The sequence below is a fragment of the Ambystoma mexicanum genome, chromosome 7p (genome assembly GCF_040938575.1).
Source record: "Ambystoma mexicanum isolate Mex_15411 chromosome 7p, UKY_AmexF1_1, whole genome shotgun sequence".
Lineage (NCBI taxonomy): Eukaryota > Metazoa > Chordata > Amphibia > Caudata > Ambystomatidae > Ambystoma > Ambystoma mexicanum.
The window spans coordinates 898,901,868-898,929,737 of NC_090939.1; the positions used below are offsets into that span (position 1 = coordinate 898,901,868).

A 27,870-nucleotide genomic window follows, 5' to 3' on the forward strand; every position below is an offset into this window, starting at 1 on the left:
CCATACTAATTTGAGACTCCATCAGTGGATAGGTCACCCTTTCTACTGAAAACACAGGCACGAGTAGCAGGTTCACACAATGTAAGTATGGAACACAGTGAACCCCCAGCTTCCTATCCCAGACACAGTGGGAACCCAGGCCCAGCATCCCAGCACACTGTCCCCTTTTCTGTCTTGATAACAGCCTCATACCTTGACACCTAAACTCAACACGTAATTGCACATCTTCTGCCTGGAAATACCTTACCTGACCTCTGATTTGGCCAAGCTCAACTCCAATACTTGCTATTAAACACTGAGTAACATTGGTCTTCATTTCCTCACTAAAAGCTGACTCTTTTAAAGATTACACAACTTATTGCCCAAACTGATGGTTAAATATCACAATCATCTACAAGGAACCCCAATCTCAAGTAGCTTCCCACACCTCTCCATGCAAACTTTGAGATCCTCCTCCTGCAATGTCCCAACATTCTCAATTCTACATTTTCTTTCCTTCTGGTCTATCTTCTATCGACAATCCTGCTTTTGCAAACACATTGAGCAATTAATTGGACACCATTATTCTTGAGCACACACATGTAACAATCCAAGAAGGTGTCAACCTCAAGTTCGACTTTTCAGCCAAGTCTTCTACCTGCTCGCTGACTGCCAATTTTGCCCTCGAACACTTGTGTAGGGATCCACGCATTTGGCATTCTTCTCCTTTTCAACTTGGAGTTCCTCGTGGAGCTCACTTGACATAGTAAGTCGTGGGGAGCCCGAGAGCCCCAAATGGGAAAGCAGATTCAGGCAGAAACACAACGCAGTTGTGTTGGAAAACGCTGCGGTTTTTCTTTCCGAGTTTCTCAGGCTCCTCCGAGCCGGAGGAGCCTGAGAAACTTGGAAAGAAAAACTGCAGCGTTTTCCAACACAATAACGTTGTATTTATGTTTGCGGTCGCTTCAAAAGCGACCGCAAACATAAATACAACGTTTTTAAAGCTGCGGTTTTATTTCTAAGTTTTCCGGGCTCCTCCAGCCTGGAAAACTTAGAAAAAAAACCGCAGCTAGTGCTTATTTTTTTACTTAAATAAATAGCACTTACCGAGATTCAGCTGCAGCTTTCCTGCTCTGGTCTCCGGTCCCCGTCCTCCGCGTACAGCACTAATGAAGGGAAAGCCACCCAGCGGTAGCTTTTGTTTACTACAGCTGGCTGGCTTTTCCTTCATAAGTGCCGCAAAAGCAAAAGCCAGCACAGGAGGGCATCCATTTCACAAAATGGATGCGCCCACTGTGCTTGCTTTTGCGAATTTTGAGCTTGAATAGCTCAAAATTTTACATAGGAAGTTTTAAAAAAGAGAATGCTAGTATTTTTTTTTTATGTTGCCTATCTATTTTTTAAATACAATTTTTTACTAGACCATGCCTTTAACAAACACTTAGCCAAATCTCTTTCGTCAACATCATGAATTGCACAAGCCATTTCAAACGCTTCAATCCATTGGAGGATATCAGAACCCTCCACAAACACACCAACCAAATATTTCATAAACTTGGTGGCTGGGGACCTGCCACTCTCAACTGGTTTAGCTGAAGTCTCCACTCTAGCTTTCTCTAGCTGGATTCTTTGGTGCTCAGTGTCCCTATCTTTGAGTATCACTTGCTGTGCCAACTCCTCTTTCTTCAACTCAGCTTCGGTTGCCAACTTTTTGTATTGAAAGGCTAACTGTTCCCGTTGTAGCTCCAATTTTAAAAGTTCAATCTTCAGGGCTTCCCCCTGAAGAGCAGTGCTGGGGTTCGGAACAGAGGCAGCAGGAATGGTGGCATTCCCAGAAACAGATTCAGTAGAACCCCCATGGGCAGAGTCCTCATTGGTTGCATTCCCCCCCTCATCAAGTGTTTCACCATCAGTCTGGTAGTCCACCAGGGCAGCTATCAGCTCAGCCCTAGACTTATCCACAAAGTCTAACTCCCTGGCTTCACAAGCACTCTAGAGAGCCTCTAAGCTCATCATAGTCAATTTACCATTTGCAATAAACTCCATTGTTTGTAATGCAGTTATTTTGTACACAACCAAACCTTAATTTAATAAAGTGCAGATATTTTGCAAGTGGCACGGTTATACACTGATTCTTAAAACCATAACCATCCCACCGCTGCCACCAGTGTGAAGACTGGAGGGGGGTGTCTGTACTTCCGCTCTCTATATCGTAGAGGAGAGGCACAGTTATCACTTTGCTCCCCCACCTCAGGACTATTTACAGTAAGTCGTTCCATACTAATTTGAGACTCCATCAGCGGATAGGTCACCCTTTCTACTGAAAACACAGGCACAAGTAGCAGGTTCACACAATTTAAGTATGGAACACAGCTTCTTATCCCAGACACACTGGGAACCCAGGCCCAGCATCCCAGCACACTTTTCAAGTTCGACTTTTCAGCCAAGCCTTCTACCTGCTCGCCGACTGCCAATTTTGCCCTCGAACACTTGTGTAGGGATCCACCCATTTGGCATTCTTCTCCTTTTCAACTTGTAGTTCCTTGCGGAACTCACTTGACATAGTAATGTTCATGGGATGAGGGGCAGCCACTCTCTCCTAGATCCCTCTGCGCCATCCTCTGAAAGCTAGGTTGTCATCTCAAAAACCTGAAAAGGGAGTGGTTATAGTTGTTATGTTAGTAACATTTGTAAAGCAAACATTCACCAGAAGGCGTCTTGGCACAATCGCCCCTAAATAGTAAAGCCTAAAGCCTGGTCAGTGTGAAGACTGGAGGGGGGTGTCTGTACTTCCGCTCTCTATATGGTAGAGGAGAGGCAGAGAGGACCCCAGCCAAGATTCTCTGTTATTGGTAACGTAGTCCAGCAATCAAGGCCTAGCTTCTCAGGAGGTGATGCAGGCTGGTTCTTAAGTACAGTGTAGTCCACGAACCCCCAAAAAGGAATGTCCACACACCGTATTACTGAAAACACAGTATTTATATAATTAATTTTCGAAGGTATGTACACGATCACAATAACGCACTTTATACTCGGAAATCAACAATGATAAATCTATACAATTCTAAAGTGGTACCACCAATGTCATCAAATCTCATTAAAGTGCATCAACCGTATGGTTAAAATGTCACACAGATCAATAACGAGGAAACCAGCAACAGAGAAAGGAGGGAACGTAAGATGGTTGAAACAGTAGGCAGAATGCTGGCCTCTACCGGTAGACACAGTTCTGTGTGGAGATCTCCCCACCTGGGCAACCTGTAAAATAAAGATATATAGCACAAGCCCAGTCCATATGTTGTTCAATAGCCTTATTTCCTCCTATAATGTTTTACCCCCCCAATGTACCTGGTGGAGAAGAGTTCTTCGAAGACACGTCAAAGGATCCTTCTTGAGTGACTCCCTTAAAGCAGGAGCCACGGATCGTCGAGAGGCGTCAAAGATGGTGAACTTGTCGTCGACGACGGTGATGAGAAGGTCAAGGGTGCCGAGACCCCGATGTCGATCCAGGCGGTGCTCGTCAGCGACGTCCTGAGAGGATGAGGTGTGCGGGGCACCTCGACGATGGATTGTTCAGGACCGCAAAGAGTTTCAGAAGAGCTGTGGCCCAACGAGGGCGTTGAGTCGTCGAAGTCTTTGTGGCCTTCAGGTGGCGGGAAACCCACCGGCGGATTCTCCTCGGCGTGTTGGTCATCCTCGACTTTCTCCGGCGGGACAAAGCGGTCGACGTTGCGGACAAGGGAGTCCTTGGATTCAAATGTTCTTAGGCAAAGGAGCGGGCAGCTCCGGTCGTCGGCGGCACAGCGTCAAGTGGTCCCCACGGCTGGGCAACACAACTTCGACGGGCCTCCAGCGGTTACACAAACCTGCGAACCCTGGTCGACGGCAATAGACTTCGACAGCGGCGAAGTCCGGGTGCTTTGCTTCGCTCTCCTCAGCGGTCCCGTCTCGGGTCAGCAGCCTTTCGAGGGTCTGACTTCCAGGGAGCTTCGGCGAAGGTTAGCGGTGCTCGATGGTCCCTCGGAGCACGGAAGAGGGCGCCTTACCAGGTCCTCTCTCAGATCAGTCCTTGACGAGTTCGGCAGCTTTCAGATCAGGTCGAAGCAAATGCAACAGCAAGTCTTCGTCTTCCAGCTGGGTGTCGAGGATCAGCAGTTCCAGTTACTCTTCAAGTGTAGACACAGCTTCTGAACGCTTCTGAACAATTTCCAGTGGTGAGAGGTCCCCAGATATACTATCTTGTCTCTCATCCACACTGCTGGGTCACTCTCAGCAGCCAATCATACAGAAGGGCATTCATGCAGTCAGTCAGCCAATCAGGCACACAGTGCATTCAGGCAATCCTCCTCTCTCTCAGACACTCACAACAAGGAATGTGGATTGGGACAAGTACTCAGCCATTCAACACTACACACTGCATTCATGCCAGTTTCGGGCAGGGCTGTCTCAGTCTTTGTCTCTCATAGCAGAAACCAGACAGCCACAACAAGAAGTGCATATTGGTCACACACTCCATTCACCCAGGTCCCACCCACAGGGCGTACCCACAACATACAGTCACTGGGAAGGCTCCAGTCAGTCTGGACTGGACTTCACAACAACACCATATATGGAACTTCCACCCAACAGCCAGTCAGGGCTTCCCAGGACTTTGGGAAAACAAGGTAACAGGTAATAGAAAGCAAGAGGCCACAGGGGCCATCTTGTTTTGCATCAGGAATCAACTGATTCCAATGGCAGGGCCTGGGTACCCCAAAATAGAGGATACTCAGCACACCTGTCAAATTCAGCATGGAGCTGTCACCAGCCCATACCCTGCTCTGTGGGCCACCCACAGGTGCCCAAAAACATACACTAGGGGCACAGGGTTGTACCCCCCACGCATCGGTGCCGTAAAGGTATCCCATGGGTCTGTTCACCAAACCAAAAGAGAGAGAGCTGCACCGCCAGGAGTTCCACATGAACTTCTGCGCGGAAAATATGACAGACCACACGATAAAAAGGCAGTAAAGGACATGGATACGCAGGCCCTGTCCCTCCGATGCATTTCCAGCATCACACTCAGGTCAATTAGAATAACAACGTTTTTAGGGAACGCCTGATCAACACAACATTCTCAGTGGCCCTCAAAGAAAATGGTAACGCTTTCCACAATTTGGCACCTTGAGACTGCAGTTGAAGACCCTGAACCTTTTGCCTTCGAGGAGGAAGATGATGACTTCACCTTGTGCGGCGAGGAAGACTCCTTTGACTTGTTTCGATGTGCCTCTCTTCCCGGGCTTTTAGGCACACAGGAAGGAGATGCATCAGACTCCCTGCTGGTCTTTTTAGACATAGAGAGGTGGCTGGATTTCTTACACTCCTTGAGAGGGGTACTCGGAGGAGCCACACTCTTAAATAATGTCAAGCTTTCTCTAGTGTAAATCTTCCCATTCAATGACTTTTTTGGACAGGACACTATCAGGAAAGGAGGAAGAAGTCGACGTAGACCTTTGGCGTCACTTCTTACTATTTTTGTGAGAGGATGACAATGATCGTCGGGACTTCGATCTCGAGCGCTTCAGATGCCTAGAGCACTTTTTCTCAGGGGACACGTCCCTAGAGTCAGAAGAAGATTTTCATTTAGACGGGGTAATGGATGGGGATTTGGGAGAGGGCTTACCTGCTTCGAGTTTCCCCTTCATATACCAGCGTGGACATCATGGCCAAGGACAGTACAGAAGCCGTCAGGGCCATGATTCAACAACGCTCGGCTCTATGAAAAAGAAATTCCAAAGCAAGCTGCAAGCAGGCATGAATATATTAAAGATGAGGAATACATGGGAGGGCAAAATCCATTCGAAGAAGTGAGTTGCAATAATACATGTGACATAGTACAAGGGATGCAACCACCAGTGTGTGCAACTGTGGAGGAAGAAAGGGCAGGACCTTGTTAAGAACCCTAAGCTGAAAATGCCCATATTGACATATGGAGCTAAGATGAGCCTCTATAGAAATAGATGTAGAAATGTTGACACCTAGGTCCTTGTCCACCGGCACAGGTTTAGGAAAAGAACCCAGTGCAAGGGGCCAGAATGAGGTTGTCCATAGAGAAACAGCAGAAGGGGGACCAACTAACAGGAATTCTGTCTTGTCACCATCCAACCTAAGCCAGTTGTCACTCATCCAACAGCCCACATCCTCCATGCAACTCCTAGGCTGAGACGCAGTGCCTGGTTGAGTGAGATTAAGCTGCACCAAAATCTGGTTGTCATCCGCATAGGAGTAGCACTGAAGGCCGTGGGAGTGGACAAGCTCAACTAAGGGCTGGATATAGGTGTTAAAAAGAATGGGAGACAAGGCGGAGCCCTGGGGTTCCCCACAAGAACGAAAAGGAGACTGACAGAAAAAAGAAGAAAGAGAAAGAATTTGCCCCCTGTCACTCAGGAAGGTTGCAAACCATGATAAGACTGGGACGGCAAGTCCTGCCAGGGCTAGGCGGTCCAGCAAGAGAGGGTTGTCAACTCTATCAAATGCTAATAAATGTATGTATCTAATAAAATCAGAGCACCCCCTTCTCCCTGATCAGACAGCCAGGCCAGGTCGTCTACCACTGAGACTGGGACACTCTCTGTACCACGGCCAGGCTAAAGGCTAGACTGAAAGGGATCAAATAAATGAGAGTTTTTCTAAGAATGAGCTCAGCACTGGAGAGTTCAGTGACTTAAGTAGCTTGATAAAAAAACAGAAGAGAAATTGGGCAAAAATTGGCCGCAGCAGAAGGGTCAAGGGAGGGTTTCTTCAACAGAAGGATTACAAAGGCCTGCTTCAGGTCCATAGGAACGAGTTCACAGCCTAGGCAACCCAAAGTGCTACACTAGTGAATTGGATAGTGGCTGAGATGGTCAAATAGCTGCCGATGAGGCAGGGTTTGATGACAAAGACCATACCAAAGAAAACAGTTCCCTAGGTTGGTTAAGGGAAGATTCTATTTTATTAACATAGATCTATGATAGCACGCAGTGATTTGAACTAGCACAGTCTTCTCATTCGGACCGTACAAAGAACGCCATTTACGTTTGGCTTGCCTCCGCTTCAAATAAAGACATTTAAGATCCTTGTAGAAACATAATTCGGAAGGCCGACCTCAGAGTTTGCGAAATCGAAGTGGGGCCCAGCTATCAGTGACCGAAGTAAAAGCCTGCATCAGGAGAAACAAGTAATCTCTAACCCCGTTACTACATCTAATCTGAATAGCAGAGATGATATCCCTACACCTCATTTTGGCCACCACCACCACATCAGGCTTGTGTTCGATAATATATCATAGCACAATGCTGAATGAGCATCCAGGGAGCGTTCATTAACAAGAAAACATTTATAATAATCTGTTTTTAAAAGGCTAGCAGAAAAATAAACCGTGGTACAGGGTTAGAAAGCCAGAGGAAAGATCCTGTCCCACCGAGCCAGCTGAAGTATAGGATCACGGGGGAGGATGCGTATTCTAATGGCTGAAGGACAACTAGATAGCTTTGTCCATGGCCCATCCTGCACACGGACGGTGTCAGCCTTTTATGTGGCAATAAGGACAACACTTACACTGTTTAGTTTCTCCTTTGCTTAACTTGTAGTTTAGTTCTTTTTTTGGTGGCTCACTGAACTTTATTTCTATTTCGTCCATAAGCTCTGTCCGGGTGGCTTTCTATGTTTCTCCTATCTCCCACAAGCTTTGTCTCTCCAGGGTTCCCGGCAATGTTGCTGCGTAACTCACTGCCTTCGGGGAAAGGGAATCACAGGTCGTCGGAATTTCCTCCTCGGCTCCACCCCCCATTGTTTATTTCAGGATTCTGTGAACTGCATCACGGCTCTGAATGCGAGTCAAGTCAATTTCTGTTAGGTTTCCCTTGACAACTTAAATAAACAATGGAGTTCTATCGCTCGCTTCCCTCCGACAGCGATACTTGTAACTGACACTTCTGCCTCTTCAGGCCAACGCGGCTGGATTCATTCATAAGCTTTTCTTTACTGGTTGGTTTATTTTCTCGTTTTGGGTCCTCAGTATGCCCATTCATAACTACGTTCCTCCTCTCCTCGCACTTTCTGCCAAAACCGCAAAACATTAGAGAAAAGTACATAAGCCTCTAGCTGCTCTTCCCTAATTAGCTGCTGCATACATCATTCATTCCTCTTTGTCCCTCCCCCTCCAGTCAGCCTCGCACCCCTTCTCTGCTGTGATTCTCTGTGCTGCCACTTTTCCCTCAGTGTTCGCCTCTTCCACCTTGATCCCTTCACAGACGGGCTTGACTTAAGTGCAACTTTAGCGCGCGAGGCTCCTTCCCACTGCACCCGTCCCCTGTGTTTCTGGGAATATGGTCTAATATGGTATCAGTAGATAGAAGTGGGGGAGGATCTGGGTAGGTTGGGTTGAGAATTGGAGGACATTGGGGGAGGAAGGAGTAGAGAAGCAAGCCAAGGAGTAGGCATGGGCAGTAGTCTAGTTTGCTGACCACAATCAGGGAGAAAAGAGTTTTTGTAGAGTGATGAGTAAGAAATTGACAAATGTTCTGAATGTTGAGAAGGTTAATACGAGCTGCAGATGTGGTGGTATTGATGAATTGTTGCAGTTAGAGGTTGTTATCAAAGAGGATCCTTAGGTTGCAAGCCTTGGGTGAGGTAGCAATTAGGTCAGGCGAAAAGTAGATTAGGCAGGGGAATGTAGGCCTGATAGTTCAAAAAAGCAGGAGAGAGGCGCGCACTCAAATTCCTGGCCAATATATTACCTGAACAAATATCCAGAAACAATCACAGGGTTAAATCCCAAAGAGTCCAAAATATTCACAGGGTTAAATCTCAATCAAATTAACAGGGTTAATTCCCTTCTTGCGCTGTTGTACTCCTCCAAGCGCTTTCGTATCTGCAATACTCATCAGGTAGGCTGAGTTGCCATTCAATTCAGGTGAAACCAATATAAATGCAGTTGCAGTCTCTAGGAATTATGGTCAATGTAGTGAACCCATTTAACCAATTCAGGTGACCATTGAAAGACTCCCCTCCAACACACACATCATACCCTTAGCAGGGGGAGGGGGGAACCATGATTATGGCTCTCCAGTGTAGGGCAAAATAACCCTGGTGCTGCAGCCTCTGGAGCCGGATCTCCACAAGTTAATTGTTCAAAAAAGCAGGGGCGAGGCGCGCACTCCAATTCCTGGCCAATTAAAGAATGTAGGCCTGATGTTGCAGGCCGGGAGAAAGGTGGCTTCTGTATTCGAAGCGTATAGCATGATGCAGCGAGAGCAATCCCGTGATGGTTTTCAATGGGCATGCAGGGGGAGAAGGGTGGAGACATGAGAGGGTAAGGAGTGGCACCTGGTGGAGACTGGGGTTGTGCAGGGTTGATCCCCACACAAGGCAAGGAAGATGGGTGAGGGGGAGAATTGTTGGGAAGAGAACAGAGGTGGCAAAGGTGTCCCCTGCATTTTATGGGGGTTGACAGAGGAGAAGGAGCAGAGATTGCTTTTCCTTCATTACCAAAGCGGGTCCCATGAAAACGGACTTCAGTAACACTGGACTGTCAAAAACATCATAGATTCCATGTTCGACTTCCAGTTCATCTGCCAGAAGAATCTTTTTGTTGTTTACACTGAAGATATTAAAGGTAGCATGGGATCCTCATCATGATAATGCATCTCATTAAACACTTAAAAGAAAAATGGTTCCCCTAGAATGGGTTAACCGACCGATGCTGAGATTAACAAGTGGCCATGTTAAGCTCTACAGTTCAGGCCTTTCTTGAATATCTTTTACAGATGACTCTGTGTCATGATCGTTTTTACATGGGAACAAACACAAATACCAAAACTGAGATATGAAATGAGTTTAGGTTTGGGTCCTTTGATAAATGCTTATTTTAGAAATTAATTAAAGGGTGTGTCCATATAAATCTAACAAAGAAAACGTTTGAGGGAAAAAGTAGCAAAGAGAATTCTCTTTTTTAGATGCTTGATTTCTGAAAAATGCCCAGATCAGTTTATTCAAATAGGAGGCCTGTGTATCTCAGGGACGTATGAGCAAATGAAAACAGTGCACTGGCTCGACCCCTTTACATACACCAGTGTCAGGGCCATACTCACAGCACCCAAATGCTGGGAGTGCTTTTAACAATGACGGACCCTTCAAGGACTTGTCATTTTGAAATGTCAAGAAAAAGGATTTCTAGTTTGAAATATAGAAATGCAAATAGGACAGCCTCAGTTCACATCACTGCTGTTCCACTTCAGAAATAAAGGCATGGAAAGGTCCAAAGTGACCCACTCATGGAATGCTTTTGTTTTCTACACATTTCAGCGTGCATCCACTTTTAAATGCACAGAGATTCCTCATTCAAACAGGTGGTTTATGCAGTTGTGCATTAGGAGGGAAACTTACATCTCCAGGATGTGCATATTCAGCTGACATTTGTGAATTCAGAAAAACATTTGCGTTAGGGTAGGCCACCATCTCTTAGGTTCAAATGTTTTGAGAATCATGCCCTAAGTATCTATTGAGGATAATAGTGGGGCTTGGTTAGGGAGCTGGCTGATCCTAGAAATGGAAGAAAGTACTCTGGGGACAATCAGAAGCTGAGTGAGGATTAGGATGATTGCAAGATCCTCATATGAGACACAAGGTGTTCTGGTAAGTTGTTCTTTGAGTTTCTGATCAAGTGGGAGCTGGCCACAGGTAGAGTTTGATAAAATCTCAATGTTTGCAGATCGCCAGAAAAGCTGCTTGCCAATAAGAAGTTTATTAATTTATTTTAAAAAATCTCTTTATTATTTTCATATAAGCAAGAAACAACAACAAAACAAAATCACATATGTTTAACATCTGGCATTGATAGTGAACATCCTGAAAGAACAAGTCTATATATATTGAATGCTTATTTCATCGTAAACAAATCCAAATCGATCTCCGAATCAGATCCTTTCCAGGGTCTCATACAACAAAGTACTGGAACTATTGAACTGCTAGAGGCATCAGTAAAGTACTACAGACTTATATCTTTGATGATATTGAATCTAAATACAATTATAAACTTTCACAATAAAGGAACAATCTCCTGTACTAATATTATCTTGTTGTGCAGGTCTTCTGGTCTTTGATGATATGTGTCTGGGGGCAAACACAAGTCATGGTTTACCTCATGGGTGAGGCATCACCATCCTTAGACTCCTATCTCCTACTTTGCAGGATCCCCATTTCTGTAGTTGCCAGACATTGCATCTCTAAGGGGCAAAGATGTGTAGATTCACTGTAGAAATCCACCATATAGCAATCAATCTTTTAGCCACTTCCAGCCGTAGACATGCAAACCTGTACACTAATCTATCATTCTTTACCCCTCCTTAGTAGACGTAACAAATGCACCTCTGTGCTAGCCAACTTCTCCATCACAGTGGCTTTCTATATCAGCAACTGGTGACTAGCATTAAGCAGCTCATGGGCAGGACCACAACATATGATACAAATGAGCTTCACTGCTATGACATTTCGGGCAATCTCATGGAATTATAATCTATTTTCCACCCAATAATCGGGTTTATGTATGTTCTGAGAATTATAATAAACTCCATCTGCTTGACGTGTGTATTTCTCTGGCACTAGCCTTACAGATCTGCCTACACTCTTCCAATCCACATCACTCAATTCCTTGTTATGCTCTTCACACTTAACCTTACATTTGAGCTCGGGATGTTTCCTATCAGCTTTTAATGCCTTACAAATCCATGAACACTGCTCTCCCCCTTGCCAGTATTCAAATGTAGTATTGTTTTCAGTGTGCCAGATTCTAGTTGTTCCTCTGGAAGCCAGCCCAACATTCCCATGTCGCTCTAGTCACCTTAGCAAACTGCAGGAAATTGTTGGTCTTTACACAGTATAGCTCTGCCATTTCTCTAAAAGAAAAAAGTGCCTCCCACAAATAAATGAGCGCAGGGGACACAATTGGACATTCCTTAGCATATGTAAATGTTCCATCTCTAATCCTGAGTAAACTATTCCAAATCCTTTTGCCCAGCAGTGCCAGATTAGGAACATCTAGATCCCGGCAGTCATCCCCTTCCAGGAGACATTCTAAGCACCAAACACTATACACTCTTCCAAGTAAGGACTTCTCAAAACTATAATGAGGTATGAGCCATTGCGCTATGAACTGCAGTTGCGAAGCATAACAACAGCTATACATATCCAGCACATTCACCCCTACATCTTCATAATCCCAATACAGGCTGCATAGCACCACCTTGCAACTGACCCCCAAAACAATGCAATTAACAATGACTCATGTTTAGGGAATGTGGTGGGTGGTATCTGCACTGAGGGACCCACAAACGTGTATAGTAGCCTTGGGTGGACTAGTATGAGCTGTATGTCCCATCAGGGTAAGCAGTAGTCTCATCCCATCCAGAACATTACCACCTTATTTAGTCCCTCCACTGCTCTTTTAACATTATTCCTAAAACTTTTCTCTAGGTCATGATAAATACCAATAGCCAGATAGGTAAAGAACCTGCTGTAGATCAGTTTCTGTGATCTACCTCAAACTGCTCAATGGGTAAAGACAGTACTTCTTCTAGTTGATCGTAATGCCCACACATCTCCTCAGAAACATATCTTTTATAGTTAATGACTTAAGGATGCTATAATTTGGGTCCCTTAAAAATCTAAAATGTTCTAAGACATTAGGAAATTTGAGGTGGACGAAAAAACTCCAAAAAGATGGAGGCTTTGGGACCTGTATGATGGCTGCTCCAAGTCTGTTCTTTTGTAGACATCAGATTTTTGTGCTTCGGTATTTGGGAAAGTGTGCAGCTGATGGAATTGTATTGCACTCGCCTACCCTATATGAGTTTCTCTTCATTAGTGTTTGTGGTTCTTATAGCATTTTCAGTCTAAGGATCCATCTACCTGTTGTTTTTTCCTCCGCCTCATCCTTCGAAGGGAGAGTAATGGTTCCATTGGCTGGACCCGGTGCAGGTCCTCGGCTACTAATGATCACTGTGTTATCCTCCTTAAAAAGGGTAATTCTATGCACAGGGCCAGATTTCATCCGCCCATTGAAAGCAAGGCAATGCTGATAACATTTCGATTTGGATTTGTTTACCTCTTCGTGGCCTGTTTTTCTTTCACAATAGAAGCACATTAGAATGCCTGATGTTGTGCTGGTATTCTATTGGCCATAATGATGAGTTCAGTCGGCCACTACCAGGATACAATAGCCTGCCACCCAGCTTAAAGGCCAATTAAGTTGGACAGTGGAACCTAACCACTCATCATCGATGATCAAACTCATTATTGTGGCTTAAATTCTATGATAAGCCCACTTATGTAACTGCATCTTCTGGAGAGGATTTTGTGAGGATGTTAAGCTAGTTTTATGGATGTGACGTGAAGACAAGAGATTTTGGTTGTCATCCATGGCTCCAGCATCATTGTTTGTTAGTTCCATGTCTTATCCTGAAAATCTTCTTACTCCTTGCAGGGTCTAGTTGAAAAATAAGGAGAGGTTGGTAAATTGAGACATTTTTCCCTAGGAGAACTACAATTTTGGAATTCATAATTGCCACTTTTAAAGGAAGATTGTATTGATTTATTTATTTGAATATATAAACAAGCTAACCCCTAAGCTTAGTACACAATTATAGGAAGGCCGGTAACAATAAAAATATATGAGCAAGAAAAGAGGGCAAACGGCATGCTCTTACATTGTTAGCAATGGGGAGTAGCTTGGAGGGGAGTCATAGGAGAAGAATAGAAAGAAGCAGGAGTGGATGCAGATCTAGATAGTGATTGGTGCAGTCATCTAGGGGGGTATTTTGAAATTAAGTGCAATTTACATGGAAAGGGAGCTGCCACTAACACTTATGCATCACTAGCCCTCTTTAGGTTATTTTATTATTTTGTATTAGGGTTGTAAAAAAGGTAGGGGAATCTGGGCAACCGTAGGTTCCTGTACCTTTTTACACCCCTAACATAAAACAATCAGTAATGCTGTTGCTGGCGGCTGACATTATGATTCGCTACAGATTTAATTTGCTTTTTACAGGTGTAAAATAGGGATTCAAGCCTTTTGCCCACATCTTCTGCATGGAGTAAGGGTAAGAGGCAGAACATTTGTAACACTTGTTGCCCCAGACACAGGTACACAATATGAAGAAATAGTTCTGGACGGCACTGAACAGGCAGCATGCTTCACTCCACATGTGAAATATGTTTCTTGTGCCCTTAAACACCAGAGAGTGTGTGGCTAAGCCACGAGCCGAGCTGGTGTTCATGCTCCATGGTGGTTCTTTGATTCCCAACTGATCGGCCTGCCTGTGACGACCCTGGGGTCCCCCTGTTCCACTGCTCTTTTCTACCCCACTGTGAGACCCCTTGGTGGAGGCAAGGGCCTCTTCTGAGCCATATCATGGGCTGCTTAGAGGCGATATGGGTCCCACAGCCGAGTGCCAAACTGCGCCCAAGATGGTGGTGGTGTCATCAGGGCACCAGAAGGAGTGACTGTGCTACAGAGACACGCCGGTCACTCGGCCGCATCGGACATCTCCTGCTGCGATCAGTGAGCACCTGATCTCTCCTGGTGCCCAGTGGGGACATCTGCAGGTCTGGTGGAGACAGGACTGAGTGTGAGACGACACCACCGATGGGTGTTTGCTGTGGCAATCCTGAGGCTCCGGAAGTGTGCGTACCGGTGCTCTGAGCCGGGTGCGGGGGCCCCTCGACACGCTGCAGCACACCTTGAGGAGCGGGTCTTCCCCGACCTTGGCAGCTCCCGGGAGCTTGCGGATTGCTCTGGGGCTAGTGGTGAGGCTTCCCTAACTGCGATGGTTCTCCAGCCTGGACGTCTCAAAATGAACCTTGCTGAGGACACCCTTCTCTTCTTCTACTGCCACCCCTGCCTGTAATACTCGCTGCTGTGGTAATGCAGGAAGATCACGTTGCTGCCTTTTTTCCCCCCCAACCATCTCTCTTACACCGGCCGTGGGGTAGTGGGACCACAGGGGAGTTAGTCAGCAGCATTGCGACCAAGTCCATGAAGTCCGGCAGGTCTGGTGACGTTATTGCAATGATGGCGGCACTACCTCAAAGAAATGGGACCTGATGATGGGGAAGGACTGGTGGCCCCGTCCATCAAGCAAGACCTGTTCCAGTTAAAGATGCTGGCTGAGATGAAAAGGGAATTTCAGAGCTCGGTTGCTGAGTTCACTCAGAAAGTTGTTGCAATGGACAAGATGGTCGATGTTGTTGAATCCCGAATTGATGATGTGGAAGATACGACCTGTGAAATGAGCTATGACCTTTTGCCCCTTTGACAACAGTATTTCTGTGTTGAAGGAACAACAGAGGCTCTAACAGGAGCGCCAAGAAGATGCACAGAATAGGTCCAGGAGGAACAACATTTGTATTCGAGGTATACCAACGCTGGTCAAGAACTCTGAGCTGCAGGCATATGTTCTGGATCTCCTCAAAACCCTCCTTTCAGGCTCAGAGCACCCGGACTATCAGGGGTGATAACATTGGACTGTACTCACAGGGTCTAATTGTCAATTCAACTACAGAAAAATCTCATCCCAGATGTTCTGAGAGTTCCCTTTTAAAAAGTGAAAGAAAGGAATATGCAGGAATCTCCCTGCATTCGGATCGCTCCTTCAGTGGCACAAAATGTATTCTCCTTCAGGATTTGGCCTCAGTGACCTTGTCTAAGAGAAGAGACTGGCTGCAAGAGAGGGAGATCAAGTATCAATGGGGGAGTCCTGCGCTCTGTGATCTACGTTGTCGAGGGGGAAAGGAAGGTAATTTGGTGCATGCAGGAATTGATGCTAATCATGAACACTCTTTCTCGGGACTCCTCTCCGCACACTCCTGAGGAGGAAGTGTTGGGACCCACAGGCCTCGGCAGCCACAGGTCAAATAATGGTCTAAAGTAGGGGGACATAAAGGGCTGAGGAGAGATGCTGGCACTGGGGCATCCTCGCCCGAGTGCAGGCCTGAAGTTTGGAACATTGATCACTTTTTACTGCCTGATGTACCTATGCGTGCACTGACAGACGGGTATCTTCTTTATTTTCCAGGCTAGGTGCAGCTGTTATGGGTGGGAATGGAGATAACAGTATTATAACTATTATATAGTTTTGGGTTTGGGCCTGGGGGGCAGTGGTGTGGGGTGGCTCTGGGGTCGACGCGGGGGAGGTCAGGCTTTGCACCCAGATCCGTGTGAGGTGACAGGTTTGTTGGTTGTGGGTTTGTTGGAGGGGATGTCATTAGAGATTTTCGGGGATGGGCGTGGGTGGGTGTGTTCTTTGGTATTTTGCTGTCTTTGGCTTTGGGTTTTTGCATTTGATTTGCTTGCATGGATACAAATGGAAACATTTGGAATAGTAACCCTCAATGTTCAGGGCATGAACTCTCAGGTGAAGAGGAAGTCTCTACTGAAAGGGTCCCACTCACTGGGGTTTGCTGTTGTGTTGCTCCAGGAAACTCCTATGTTGGCAATGGTCGAAAAGAAGCTTCATAGCAGGCATTTTCCAAAACAATACTTTGCCTCGGGCAGAGCTAAAAAGAGGGGTCCAGCAATTTTGATCTCCAGTGATACTCCCTTTAGTACTGCGGGGTGTTGAGATCTTCAAGGTAGATTTCTTTTGGTGAAGGGGCATGTGTTTGGCCATCTGGTGACCCCAGTATCGCTCTATCTCTCCAATGAGGCACAGGCTGACTATCTACTCTCATTATTGCCTTCCCTAGCCTCTTTCATCAACGGTGATGATCTTATGGGCAGTGATTTTAGCCATATACCTGAACCTGCTGTCGATAAAATGTTGCCCTCTTCCGCGGATGATTATAAAAATGCCAACGCTTTAGTGAGAATTTTGAGGGTGATAGGTCTGATTTGAGGTCTGGAGGTTTTTTCGCGTGGCACAGAAAGAGATTACACGCATTTCTTACATGTGCACAAGAATCACTCTCGGATTGATCTTCTCTTGTTTTCTTCCTCCTTGGCCCCCTTTGTGAAGGGGGTATGTGTTGGCCCTAAGTTATTCTTTGATCATGCTGTGGTTACTGCTTCGATGATCTTTCAGCCTGCAAGGGAATAGTGGTTGTATGATCCTCTTATCCAGGATCTGTTGTTACGGGGGGACATAGCGAGCGTGATTAAGAATTATTTTCGGGATAATGCCGACTGTGGGTCTTCTCGTAATGTGACGTGAAAGTAGGCGTTAGGGGCAAGATAATTAGTCGCTACTCAGCTTACTTTCTGGCTAAAAGGAAATCAAGGGAGCATCTGGAGGCCTTTATTCGGGAAAAGGAGATATCCCATTCGCTCTTGGGTATTAAAGGGGGTTATAAGGAGGTGCAGTTGGCTACGGCTGACCTGGAGGAATTTTTGGCTGCCGAGACCGCTGCCTCGTTGATCCTTATTGAACAATATTACTATTCGCAAGACAATAAGGCCAATACATTTTTGGCTTATTAGCTCTGTCAATTTATAACAAGAAATTATGTTGTGTGTATTAAGGATGCACTCGTGGACGGAGGAGGCAAAGCTTTCACATCATTTTACCGAGCCCTGCAGACAGAGGAAGACCTTTCACCAGCGGTGCAACAGGATTATGTTGCTAAGGCGGATCAGCCTAAGGTTGCACACCCGATCCGGCATGAATTTGACAGCACCGCAGAGGAGAAAGTTTGTAGGGCCATTAGGTCCCTCCATTCCTTAAAAGCCCAAGGGATGGATTGTTTCTCGGCCCAGTTCTACAAGACCTTTCAGGATAAGTAGGCTCCACCAATGGTTTCTCTGTTTAATTCTTACTTAGACTCGGGAGCGGTAATTGGTACTATAGGAGAGTCAGGGACTATGTTTTGTTTGAAACCTGGCAAAGACCCTTCAGAGTGCGATTCATATTGCCTGATAGCTTTGCTTAACATACTTGCAAAGATTTATGCAAAGGTGTTATCCCTTAGACTGATGGAGGTTCTCCCCTATATCATTGACCCTGATCAAACTGGCTTCATTTTGCACCGTAATACTCAGGATAATATTAGATGGGTGGTCAGTATTATAGAATACAGTAAAAGGTCTGGCACACCCATGACGCTGCTGGCACTTGACATGAACAAGGTGGTTGATCAGGTAGATTGGGGGGTCTCTGTCTGGCACTCCAGGATTTTGGGTTCAGCAAGGTTCATTCAGTTCGTCATGGCAGGCTATTGATTCCCCAATTCCAGAATTAGGATAAACGGTAGGCTCTCTCCTTTGGTTGCTATCTACGTAGGGAACTCGCTGGGGTGCGTCCTCTCCCCTTTAATTTTGCTTTAATTATGGAACCTTTGGCGAGGCGGATCAGATTGAGTGCGGAGATTCATAGGATCTGGGTAGGCCAGTTCGAATACAAGGCGGCTTTGTATGCAGACAAAGTCTTGCAGATGATGTCCGATACCTTGCATACACTCCCTGCTTTGCTTCTGGGAGTCAAGGGTTTGCGGGTGGCATCAGGGTACTCTATTAGCCTGGTGAAATTAGTGGGGCTCAATGTGTCTGAGACTTCTGATACACTGGCAGTCCTTGAGCGTACTTATCCCTTTCACTAGAGAGAGGGGGTGATCAACTACTTAGGTGTTAAGGTAACACCTTTCAGCTGGCTCTATAAAGCAAACTGATTTGCGCCTTGTCCAATGACCTGAAGAGGTAGGAGAACTTGTGGCTGGCATGTGTAGCTGCAATTAAAATGAATATTGTTCTTCACCTGCTCTAAGGGGCATCTGCTCTACCAGTTAGGATCCCTTCTGCCCAAGAGTTGGCCCTCTAGAGGAAATTGACAACTTTTATCTGTGCGTGCAGGTGACCATGAGTGGGATGCAAGGTCCTGCAGGTGAGCAAATTTAGGGGGGGACCGAATTCTCTGATCCTCCGGTATTACATTATAGCTGCTAACCTGGCTAGCATTCCGGATTGGTCTTCTGATACTTGCCCAGCTCATTGGAGAGGGATTGAACAATCAGTAACGGATCTGGCCCTGCATCCTCTCCCCTCTCTCGACTCTTCCTCCAGGTGCCAATTGGGTTCCCTCCTTTCCACTACGATTGCATCCCTCTATTATTGGGGTAGGGCTCTAAGGCATTGCAAAATTCTTATTGGGCTGGGTCCTCTGCCACCAATTTGGGGTAATCTCAACTTTTCCCCTGGGCTCCTTCCGAATGCCTGACAACTCATATATAACCTACATAACCTTCCAAGCCATTCTCTCATTCCCAAACTCTTACCGTCCACTCCGGTCTCCTCTGCTCCACCAATTGACCCCACCTGCCTACCCCTCTGACCACTCTCTTGTTCACTTGTCCTTCAATCATTGAAAATGTTCACAACTTTGCGGCTGGAAAAATACAACTTCAGGTATAATAATTGGATCATCTATTATGAAGAAATAAATACGGCTTGTTAAAAACCTCAGGTCTGAACTGCTTAATAAACTTTCTTTAAAAAACCTAGGTCTGGATCCTTGTCATTTTACTTGCCAGAATGAATAGAGAAAGAGGACTATTTCGACTAGTTGCATTTGTGAAAGAAACAGAGCCTACGTGATAGAATTTTGAAGAGTAGCAATTTATAGGCATAGTTTATTGCATTGCATTACGAAATCTGGCAGCATGCCACCTTCTAAACAACCTAACCGCCTCCCACTCCGCAAATCACACTCTTTTATAGACCAATTCAAGCTGTGAAATCACCTTCTTATCACCATGGGGTCATACTGCTGCTTCCCAGGTTTTCATGTCCTGGAAAGCAGCTTTCCCCCTCCTCAAGAGAAGGTTCCCCTTAGTCCGTTCTCTCTCTTCCCCCAAGTCCTGTGCACCTGCTGTACCCGTTCCCATGAAAAAACTATTTTCGAAAATGGCCAGACTCGGCTGTAACCTTGGACCTACATGCCACTTCCCTCGCTTCCTGTGAAACGTATACTTTTTCACCATTCAGTGTCACGTCGAAAATGACGTCTATTGTTATAGCACGACTATTGTTATAACACCATGTTCTTCCCAATGCCAAGGCTTTAAAGCCTGGTCAGCATATCATAATGCCAGCAGCCCTAATGGCTGAGTGTTGTAAAGTGCTTTCAGAGTGTATGTTCGGTAAGGAAGGGAGGTGTGTTGTGAAGCTATTATTGAGTGTGTATGTCTGGCAATGAAGGGTGGTATGTTGTGAAGAGCTCCGATGGCTGAACTGAGTGTGTGAGGTCAGAGAGAATGTTGTAAGATGAGAATGTTGATGTATGAGTGAGGGAATGTTGGCGTGAAGGGGTTCCACCCCAGGCAGTTGGAAGATGTAGCCTGGGTGGTGGGAGCCAGTGGTTACCTATTAAGCAGCTTGATGTAACTTCAATAAAGGAACTTATGCAGTATTTTACCTGACGTATCACAATGTATCCTATATAACACTGAGGCATCTTAAAATCATATTAGCAGCCCTTAAGGCTGTGGTCTCATAGGTCGGTGTTAGTGTCTCAACACTTTGAAGCAAAAGCCGCCACTGTAATAAAAGATACCAGCAGGTGGCTTTTGTTTCATTAGTGCCGCGAGGGCAGAGATTAACTCAAGCACAGGAGGCTCGTCCATTTCACAAAATGGACGCCTCCTAGTGCTTCATTTTAAAGGGGTTTAAACATTATTTGTGAAACATTTTACATAGGAACTTTCATTAAAAAGATGTTTATTTTTTTTTTGTATTATTGCCCATCTTTTAAGCCCATAACATTTTTGAGCGCCCTATTCCTTTAACAATGTGCAAAATGGTGTTTCCTTCATTGCATATCCTGTTACCCATATCCAGCATGCTTCATTTGCACCTGGATGCAAAGCAATACTTACTCGAATATGGTGGCAACGGTAGAAATCGTCTTGGGGATTTTTTTTACATTTTTACTTCCACATCTTGTGTGGAGTTGAACATATGGTGGTATTTATACGATGCCTCATAATCAAACAAGCCTTAGGTAAAATCAGGTTGTACTTACAAATACCATCTATTTTTACCATTAAACTCATAATGAGGGCCTAGCTGGGTAAAAACATGTGGCATTTAAATAGTTTTAAAAAATACCACCTAATAATGAGCTAGGTTTGCAGAGGATAATTACTGTATGGGGGTACATAAAAAGCCCTTCCTTGGGTAAATAACCGATATTTACCAGAAATCTATATTTCTTGGATAAACTGACTATGGTTTTCGTTTTATTTTTGGCAGATTGTGACCTACCATCACTGCTTCTCTTAAATACGACTTCCACATGCAGCAGGAGTATTCAGTCTCTGACACATTATGAGAAAAACACACGTATGACAGTAACAGATGCAGATTCTTAGAAATGTTGCATACTGCATTTCCAAAAAAGCATTATACACTATAATTATTATTAGTTCATCCATAATTATGCACAAAAACATGATATTTATCGCACAGGGTACTGAATGGGGTCAATAACCCATATTTACACCATTCTGTACTTTCTGTTCCCCTCATGCAGTAAATATCCCAAGCGATCACAACACTTTATTTAGGTGGTATTTAAAAAAAGGTATTTTTAAATAATTGCCACATGTTTTTAACCATTTCCATCATACTCACAATAAAATATTTCCTTGCTGCGTTGCTAGAGAGCACTGAATACCAATAGTACAACGGCTCCATGTCATTCCGCCAACCCCCCTTTTTCCAACAGGTGTTTTGCCGTGGGAGCTTTGCCGAAAAAAAGTTAATCGAATTTCTTTTTAAATTATTTAAAAATTAGCCCCCATTAATTGAATTATTTATTTTTTTCCTTCACCCCAAACCCTTTATTTACCCTACCCCCATAACAATGTCGATGGAAATTGTCGGCAAAACACCCGTCGGAAAAACAGGTGTCGGCAAAAGTATGCAATACCAGTAAAACAACCGATACGCTCAACTGGTAAGATAACTACCATCCCTTCCCCATTCACTATGTGATCAAGACCAATCGTACCAAACCCAAGACTATGAAGCCGACATCTAGATCCATCAAACACTCTCCTTTAGAATGGCCACACTCCCCAAAGATCTGATCAGCCTTGCCACCATCTTTTCAGGACCCTGCAAAATGGTTCTCAACGCTTTGCTAAAAACAACCAGCAACACCCTGAAGTCAGACATTAATATACATGCCAATAAAAATATCAAAACATCCTACCCAAAGCGTCTGCTTCCTGGTTCACAGAAGAACTCAACGTCAGCATAAGAGTCATCCAGAAGCAAGGGAAACCCTAGCGCAACTCCAAATCGCCCTCTGACCCTACTTAAAGCATTGCGGACTTGCTGCAGAAAAATGATGAAACCTGCAAAAGACTCCTACTACTAGAACACCACAGCCAATGGCAACTAACAAAGTAAGGCTTTAAATTAGTGCTTTATCCACCTCCCGTATCTCCCGTACCAGGCTCAGTTGAGAAATCAACTGCAATCAAAAATGTCTTCTTTAATTAGGTATCCGTAAGCTGCCCAAACACCAACGCAGACAGTACCACGCCCATTCCGCCATACAGATCAACAATTTAGCCTACCTTCTAAACACTCATCATGAAAGACCTGACAAAGACCCTAGGATCCCTCAAATCAAGTTCCTACTTATATTCAATCATGAATGGATACTTGATTTAGGGCGCTTTCCGCACTATCTTTAAAACTAGACAAATCGCTTACCTGCTCAAGAAGCCAATGCTGGATCGGGACCACCTTAGCAGATGCCAGATGCCAGCCCCTCCTCCACCTTCCTTATCTAGAAAAGATCTTTGGAAGATTCATAGCCACCCATCTGCAATCTCACATCTGGGCCAACGGAACCCTGCAGACCTCTCAGTCTGGCTTCTGGCTGAGATGCAGCATGGACACAGTCACCATCCAAGTGGTAGATACTCCTTTATCTCTCTGCAACACACAGCTGAAGAGCATGGGTAACAGAGAACACATTCTCTGCTGGTTCACCTCTTACCTAAAACACCAGAATCAGGTTGTCCACATGGATAACTTCAGGTCGCCACCTCTAGCTATCACCTATGGAGACCCACAGTGATCCCTTCTCTTGCCCATAGTCTTCCACCTCTACATCCCCCTGAGAATCCACCTCACCATCCGGAACATCGAAATACACCAATAAAGAGAGACTACATATCCCTCTCTGATTCAGACCGAAATTACAAGTGCCTGCCTCAAACTGATCCCCACCAAGATGGAATTCCAACTTCATTAAACACAACCTAGAGAAGCCCACATGTAGCTCTGGCTGTCCGCCATAAACCTTGAGGGTTCACCCGGCAGCTGACAGTCTGCACCAGGTTTTTAGGGTTCTACCTTGAGACCCACAGCTCCTTAAAACACACATAGCAGAGAAATGCCAGCATGGTAACACCTATCCTTGCTGCGTAAACCAAGGCCTTCTTACCTGGCTTCAGATCCACCATTTCTCATCCGGGCAGAGGACCCGGATCAGTGGTGTACTCATTCATCACCACAGTCGCACCTATGAGAAGTGTCCTCTACACCGCTTCCCGGCTAATCAAAGGTCTGTTCAAATACAAACACATAATACCGACATATGTCAGACTTCATTGGCTACTCATACACTGGCTACTCATACACATGCGTTACCATAGGAACCAGCTGCATCATATGCAAAGTTGTCACCATGTATGCCCTGTCGGATCTGGCAGAAAAAGTCACTATCTCTAGTGGTCGGCACATAAGCAATAGTAAGGGCTTGGCCAAACTAGAGCCGCAGAAATGCACGAAAAAAAAAGCGGAGTTAGTATTCAAAATCTGCACCCCGAGATTGTGAAATCTCATACCTATTGACATCCGACTTGCTAACACCCTAACGCATTTCAGGTTGCCCTCTTGAAGGAGCACCTTCTACACACAGTAAGATACACGTGGCGCTTAAACCCACGCAGTCCAGTATCCCTAATGATGAGCGCCCTTTGCAGCCCACACAATCTTTTAACGATTCTGTTACTCTAAATGGTAAGCCGCTCATAAATGAGAAATTGTTTGTCTGATTCCACCTGTAAACATCTGATGTGTGCATGGCACCACTACCAATGGACACCACTCCATTACATTCTGAAGCAGGTATGTCATTTCACCAAAATGCCAGGGGTAGCGGAAGTGACATCACATGACCCTTGACCTCTGATGACATCACAGGAAGTGATGTTATTTGACCCTAACCCAAAGTGACATCACGGGCTACGAAGGAACATGACCGTTTACCCCTTGACAAAACAGGAAGTGGTCACACATAGCATTGGTTCTAAGTAAACTATAAAAAATATGGTTACAATATCATTGTAACGTGCTATACATTTCATACAAGAATGGATCACCATATGTATCGGCAGAAAAAAACATGCTATAACTGCAACTTGCGAAAAGCAAAATACATAGTCCGAAATTGATACTTATTCTACTCTAACTGCTTTTGGAGGATTTTGTCTGCATTGTGAATTTGAGGTGTTTAAGAACAGACTGAAATAAACCTTTAATGAGTCTAGCAATTATTGTTTAGAATTCCATAAAGACAAATTATTTGTTATTCCTATTCTTTCTTATTTAGGGTCATTATTCAAAGTGTTACACTTGTGGAACCCCTTGTTTTTTTAAGAAGCCTGTACAAGAAAGCCAGCCACTCTAGAAACAAAGAGGCACATGGCATTGGCCACAGCCCAGGACCTTCAATTTGTAAAAAAAAAAGTTAGGGATCCCACAGGGATAGCAAGGGAGACCTCAGGGGTCGCAAGTGTGACCCCTGGTGACCCCTAAATGACGTCCCTGTTCTGAAGCTAGGTTTACGCTCAGTAAATACCCAAAACAAAATAAATCTAAAAAGGTTTACTAACGAGCATGTGATCCTTTACAGATCGGCATTACTACAGGAAAGTGCTTTTTCTTTGTTTATGACATGTTTAAATATCTGTTAAAGGAAATAATACTAATCTATGGGGTTTGCCTTGTTTTTCGTTTGCTCCTAACAATGTTCTAATTTCACATCTATTATCAGTTAACCCTTTAACTGCTGGGCTATTATGCATGTCTATGCAAACAGGACGAGCATACTCGTCTTAATCACATTACCGAACATCCATCCTCAGTTCCCGGTGAAATTGCTGGGTTTCGTTTTTGGGCCAGCGGATAAAACGCAGCCTGTGCCACTGACTTATTTTTTAAGAGCGGGATACCCCATTCTGTAGCCCTTATTCTTCTCTATAGCCTTTCCCGTTGTATCCTTGTATGAGCGGATTGAACGGGAATGACGCAGCAGTGGTTTTGCAGCCGCCACAAAGAAAACAGCAAAAAAAGACTAGGAAAATGTGTTTTTTCATCACATGAACGATCCAATTTTTAGGGTTTCATGTTCCGAAGAAGCATACTTACATACTGTTTGTAATGGATGTCCCACCATTTTCTAACATTCATGAAATTGCTGTTTCTCTTTAGGAATGGCGGCAGCTGAACACCGTCGACAGGTCATCTCGGTGTACCAAGCACACACCCACAGGAGGTATTCCAAAGAAAAGGATGAGCACAACATTGCATTACTCCACCTCAGCAAGCCCATCAAGTACAGCAACTCCTGCCTGCCCATCTGCATTCCCGAGAAAGATTTTGCTGAGCAGGTCCTAATGCCCGAGCAAGCGGGCACCGTCAGTGGCTGGAGAATCCAGGACGAGGGCGGCCTGGGCGAATCGCCACTCCAGCTCCAAGCCTATTTCCTTCAAAAGGAGATGTGCGAAGCAATGCTGAACATCAGCCAAACCAACAGAAGGTTTTGTGGGCGCACTCAAGACCTTGTCAACGGCACTCTGGCATCAGGAGGCATTTTTGCCGCCGAAAAAAACGGAACTTGGTTTCTGACTGGACTTATGGGCTCCTCGTCAATGCAAGCCAGCGACCTTAAGGTGCTCCTCTTCACCAAAGTGTCACGGTACACCACTTGGTTCAGAGAAATAATGGATTAGCGTGGTAGTTAAGTCAAGGCTATAGCGTTTTAATATCTGTTCATATTTTATCTGATGTTTGCCAAACCCATCAACCCAATGCTTGTGCTGGACCGTGACACGTCCTTTCCAGAACATTCTACACTAGGCATTTCTTTTAACATTCATGATGCAGAAATGTTGGAGCGTGAGGCATGATCTGGGGCTCAGGGTTTTTTGTGATTTACAGTTTCTCTTAATTCGTTGTTATATTAGGTTGTAATTTGATTAGTTTGGCTGTTTTATTATTCCTATAAAACTCTTTTGTTGTAAACCACGTAGATGTTGGTTTTCTACAAAAGTTGAGAAGTAATAAAGACATACATTTAAAAAATCAGTGCCAATTAATATGACAGTTTCAGCAAGGACCATGCCAATTGAGTCAAGCCTTGTCAACAGGAAGGAAAAGGACACCTTTGAACTCAACCCTTCAGTGCCCTCCACTCCAGGCTCTCTCATTAGAAGAATCACACATTTCGGGAAGTGCCCAGCCGCACGAATTGTCAAGTCAGCAGATCTGGTGGCAGAACACACATTTTCTTCTTTTCAGAGGTCATGAAAAGAAGCCAGACCGCAGGCTCAACGGGCATGACTTGTGAGTAAGAAAGCATGTGCGTTCCATCCAGTAAATATGGACTTTAAACAGCAAACAATGGTGAGAAATCTTGCAGCCCCAACCTGGAAAGCAGTCATCTAACTCCCCGGCGCCCTTGAAGGTAGGGACGAAAATTTACATTACCGCCTCAAATGAGGTGGGCAGATTCACAAACGGAAATACTGCATGTGGTAATTAATGTTACCTCAGGGGGTATTTCTGAAAAACCATACAATCCTGAAAGATCCACCAGGTTAGTTACATGCTCCTTTATAGCGCTGCATGCCGGACACCTCTAGCTTCTAAGTGCTGTAATAACAGCTGGTATCACCCCATTCATAATGGTACTTGATTTATGGACCTCAGAAAGATGAAAGGCTCCGTCCACCCGTGAACAAGTGCAGGCTGTCCTCATGTCAGAGACCAGAGCTTTACCTGTGCAGCTAACCCACCCTTGGCCATGTTCCTGGTAATAAATGCAGGTTTCCAAAAATACAGCATATCAGAACCTGGTGGGGAGGGGGCTGGGCGTCCTCCAAGCCAATCAGAAAGCTCGGAAATGAAGGCCTGCGTTCTGCGCCTCCTCAGAAGCGGGAGGCTGTCATCGTCAATGCTGGGCTGCAAGTAAGTGCTCCCCCTGGCCCCAACCCCAATTTACACCTACCTCGACCCCTCCACCTCAACTCTTTACCGCCCCACTTAGCCACAGCTTCCATGTCCCTCACCGGCAGCGGGAACACTGAGTGTTCTCAGCGCTTCCGCTGTCACAGCAAAGGCAATCACGGAAAGGGAGCAGGGAATATGTGTAGTGCACTTCTCCTTCATCCATGGTGGCCATCTTGTTTTGTAGTTTTTTCTAAGTTGAGAAACGACAAGCACGCTGCTCCTCAACTGAAATAAAAAACTATTAGCATCCTGGATACACATGCTGGTATGCGAATAGTAATGAAGTCAGCACCGGGGCATTACCCGATGACCCCGCCCATCTGAGTTTATCACTTAATTCTATTTCTTTATTTTCTCTTTTTTCATTGATTACAGGGTCATACCACTGCCGTACATAATTTTGTAATGCACAAAGGGGTCATTTGTAACCCTTTTGTATATTATGTGCAAGGGTGGCGAGAAGGTGGGGACCAGCGATGCCCTCTCTTCACCCCTTTTCTTCCCATTGCCAAAACCTTTTTTGCTCAATTGAGGGGAATCCCTCGCGATTCCTTTCAGTACAGGGAAATAGTTGT

General features: G+C 45.1%; 1 protein-coding gene across 1 annotated transcript in view; it reads left to right on the forward strand.

Annotated features, from left to right (window-relative positions):
* PROZ (protein Z, vitamin K dependent plasma glycoprotein) overlaps nt 1-26,360 on the forward strand; it is a 248,373-nt gene extending 222,013 nt beyond the window's left edge. The window contains exon 8 of the mRNA XM_069637169.1: nt 25,496-26,360. Within this exon, the coding sequence (XP_069493270.1) occupies nt 25,496-26,016 (521 nt within the window). The 3' untranslated portion in view covers nt 26,017-26,360. The remainder of the gene's footprint in view (nt 1-25,495) is intronic.
* The last annotated feature ends 1,510 nt before the right edge of the window (nt 26,361-27,870 follow it).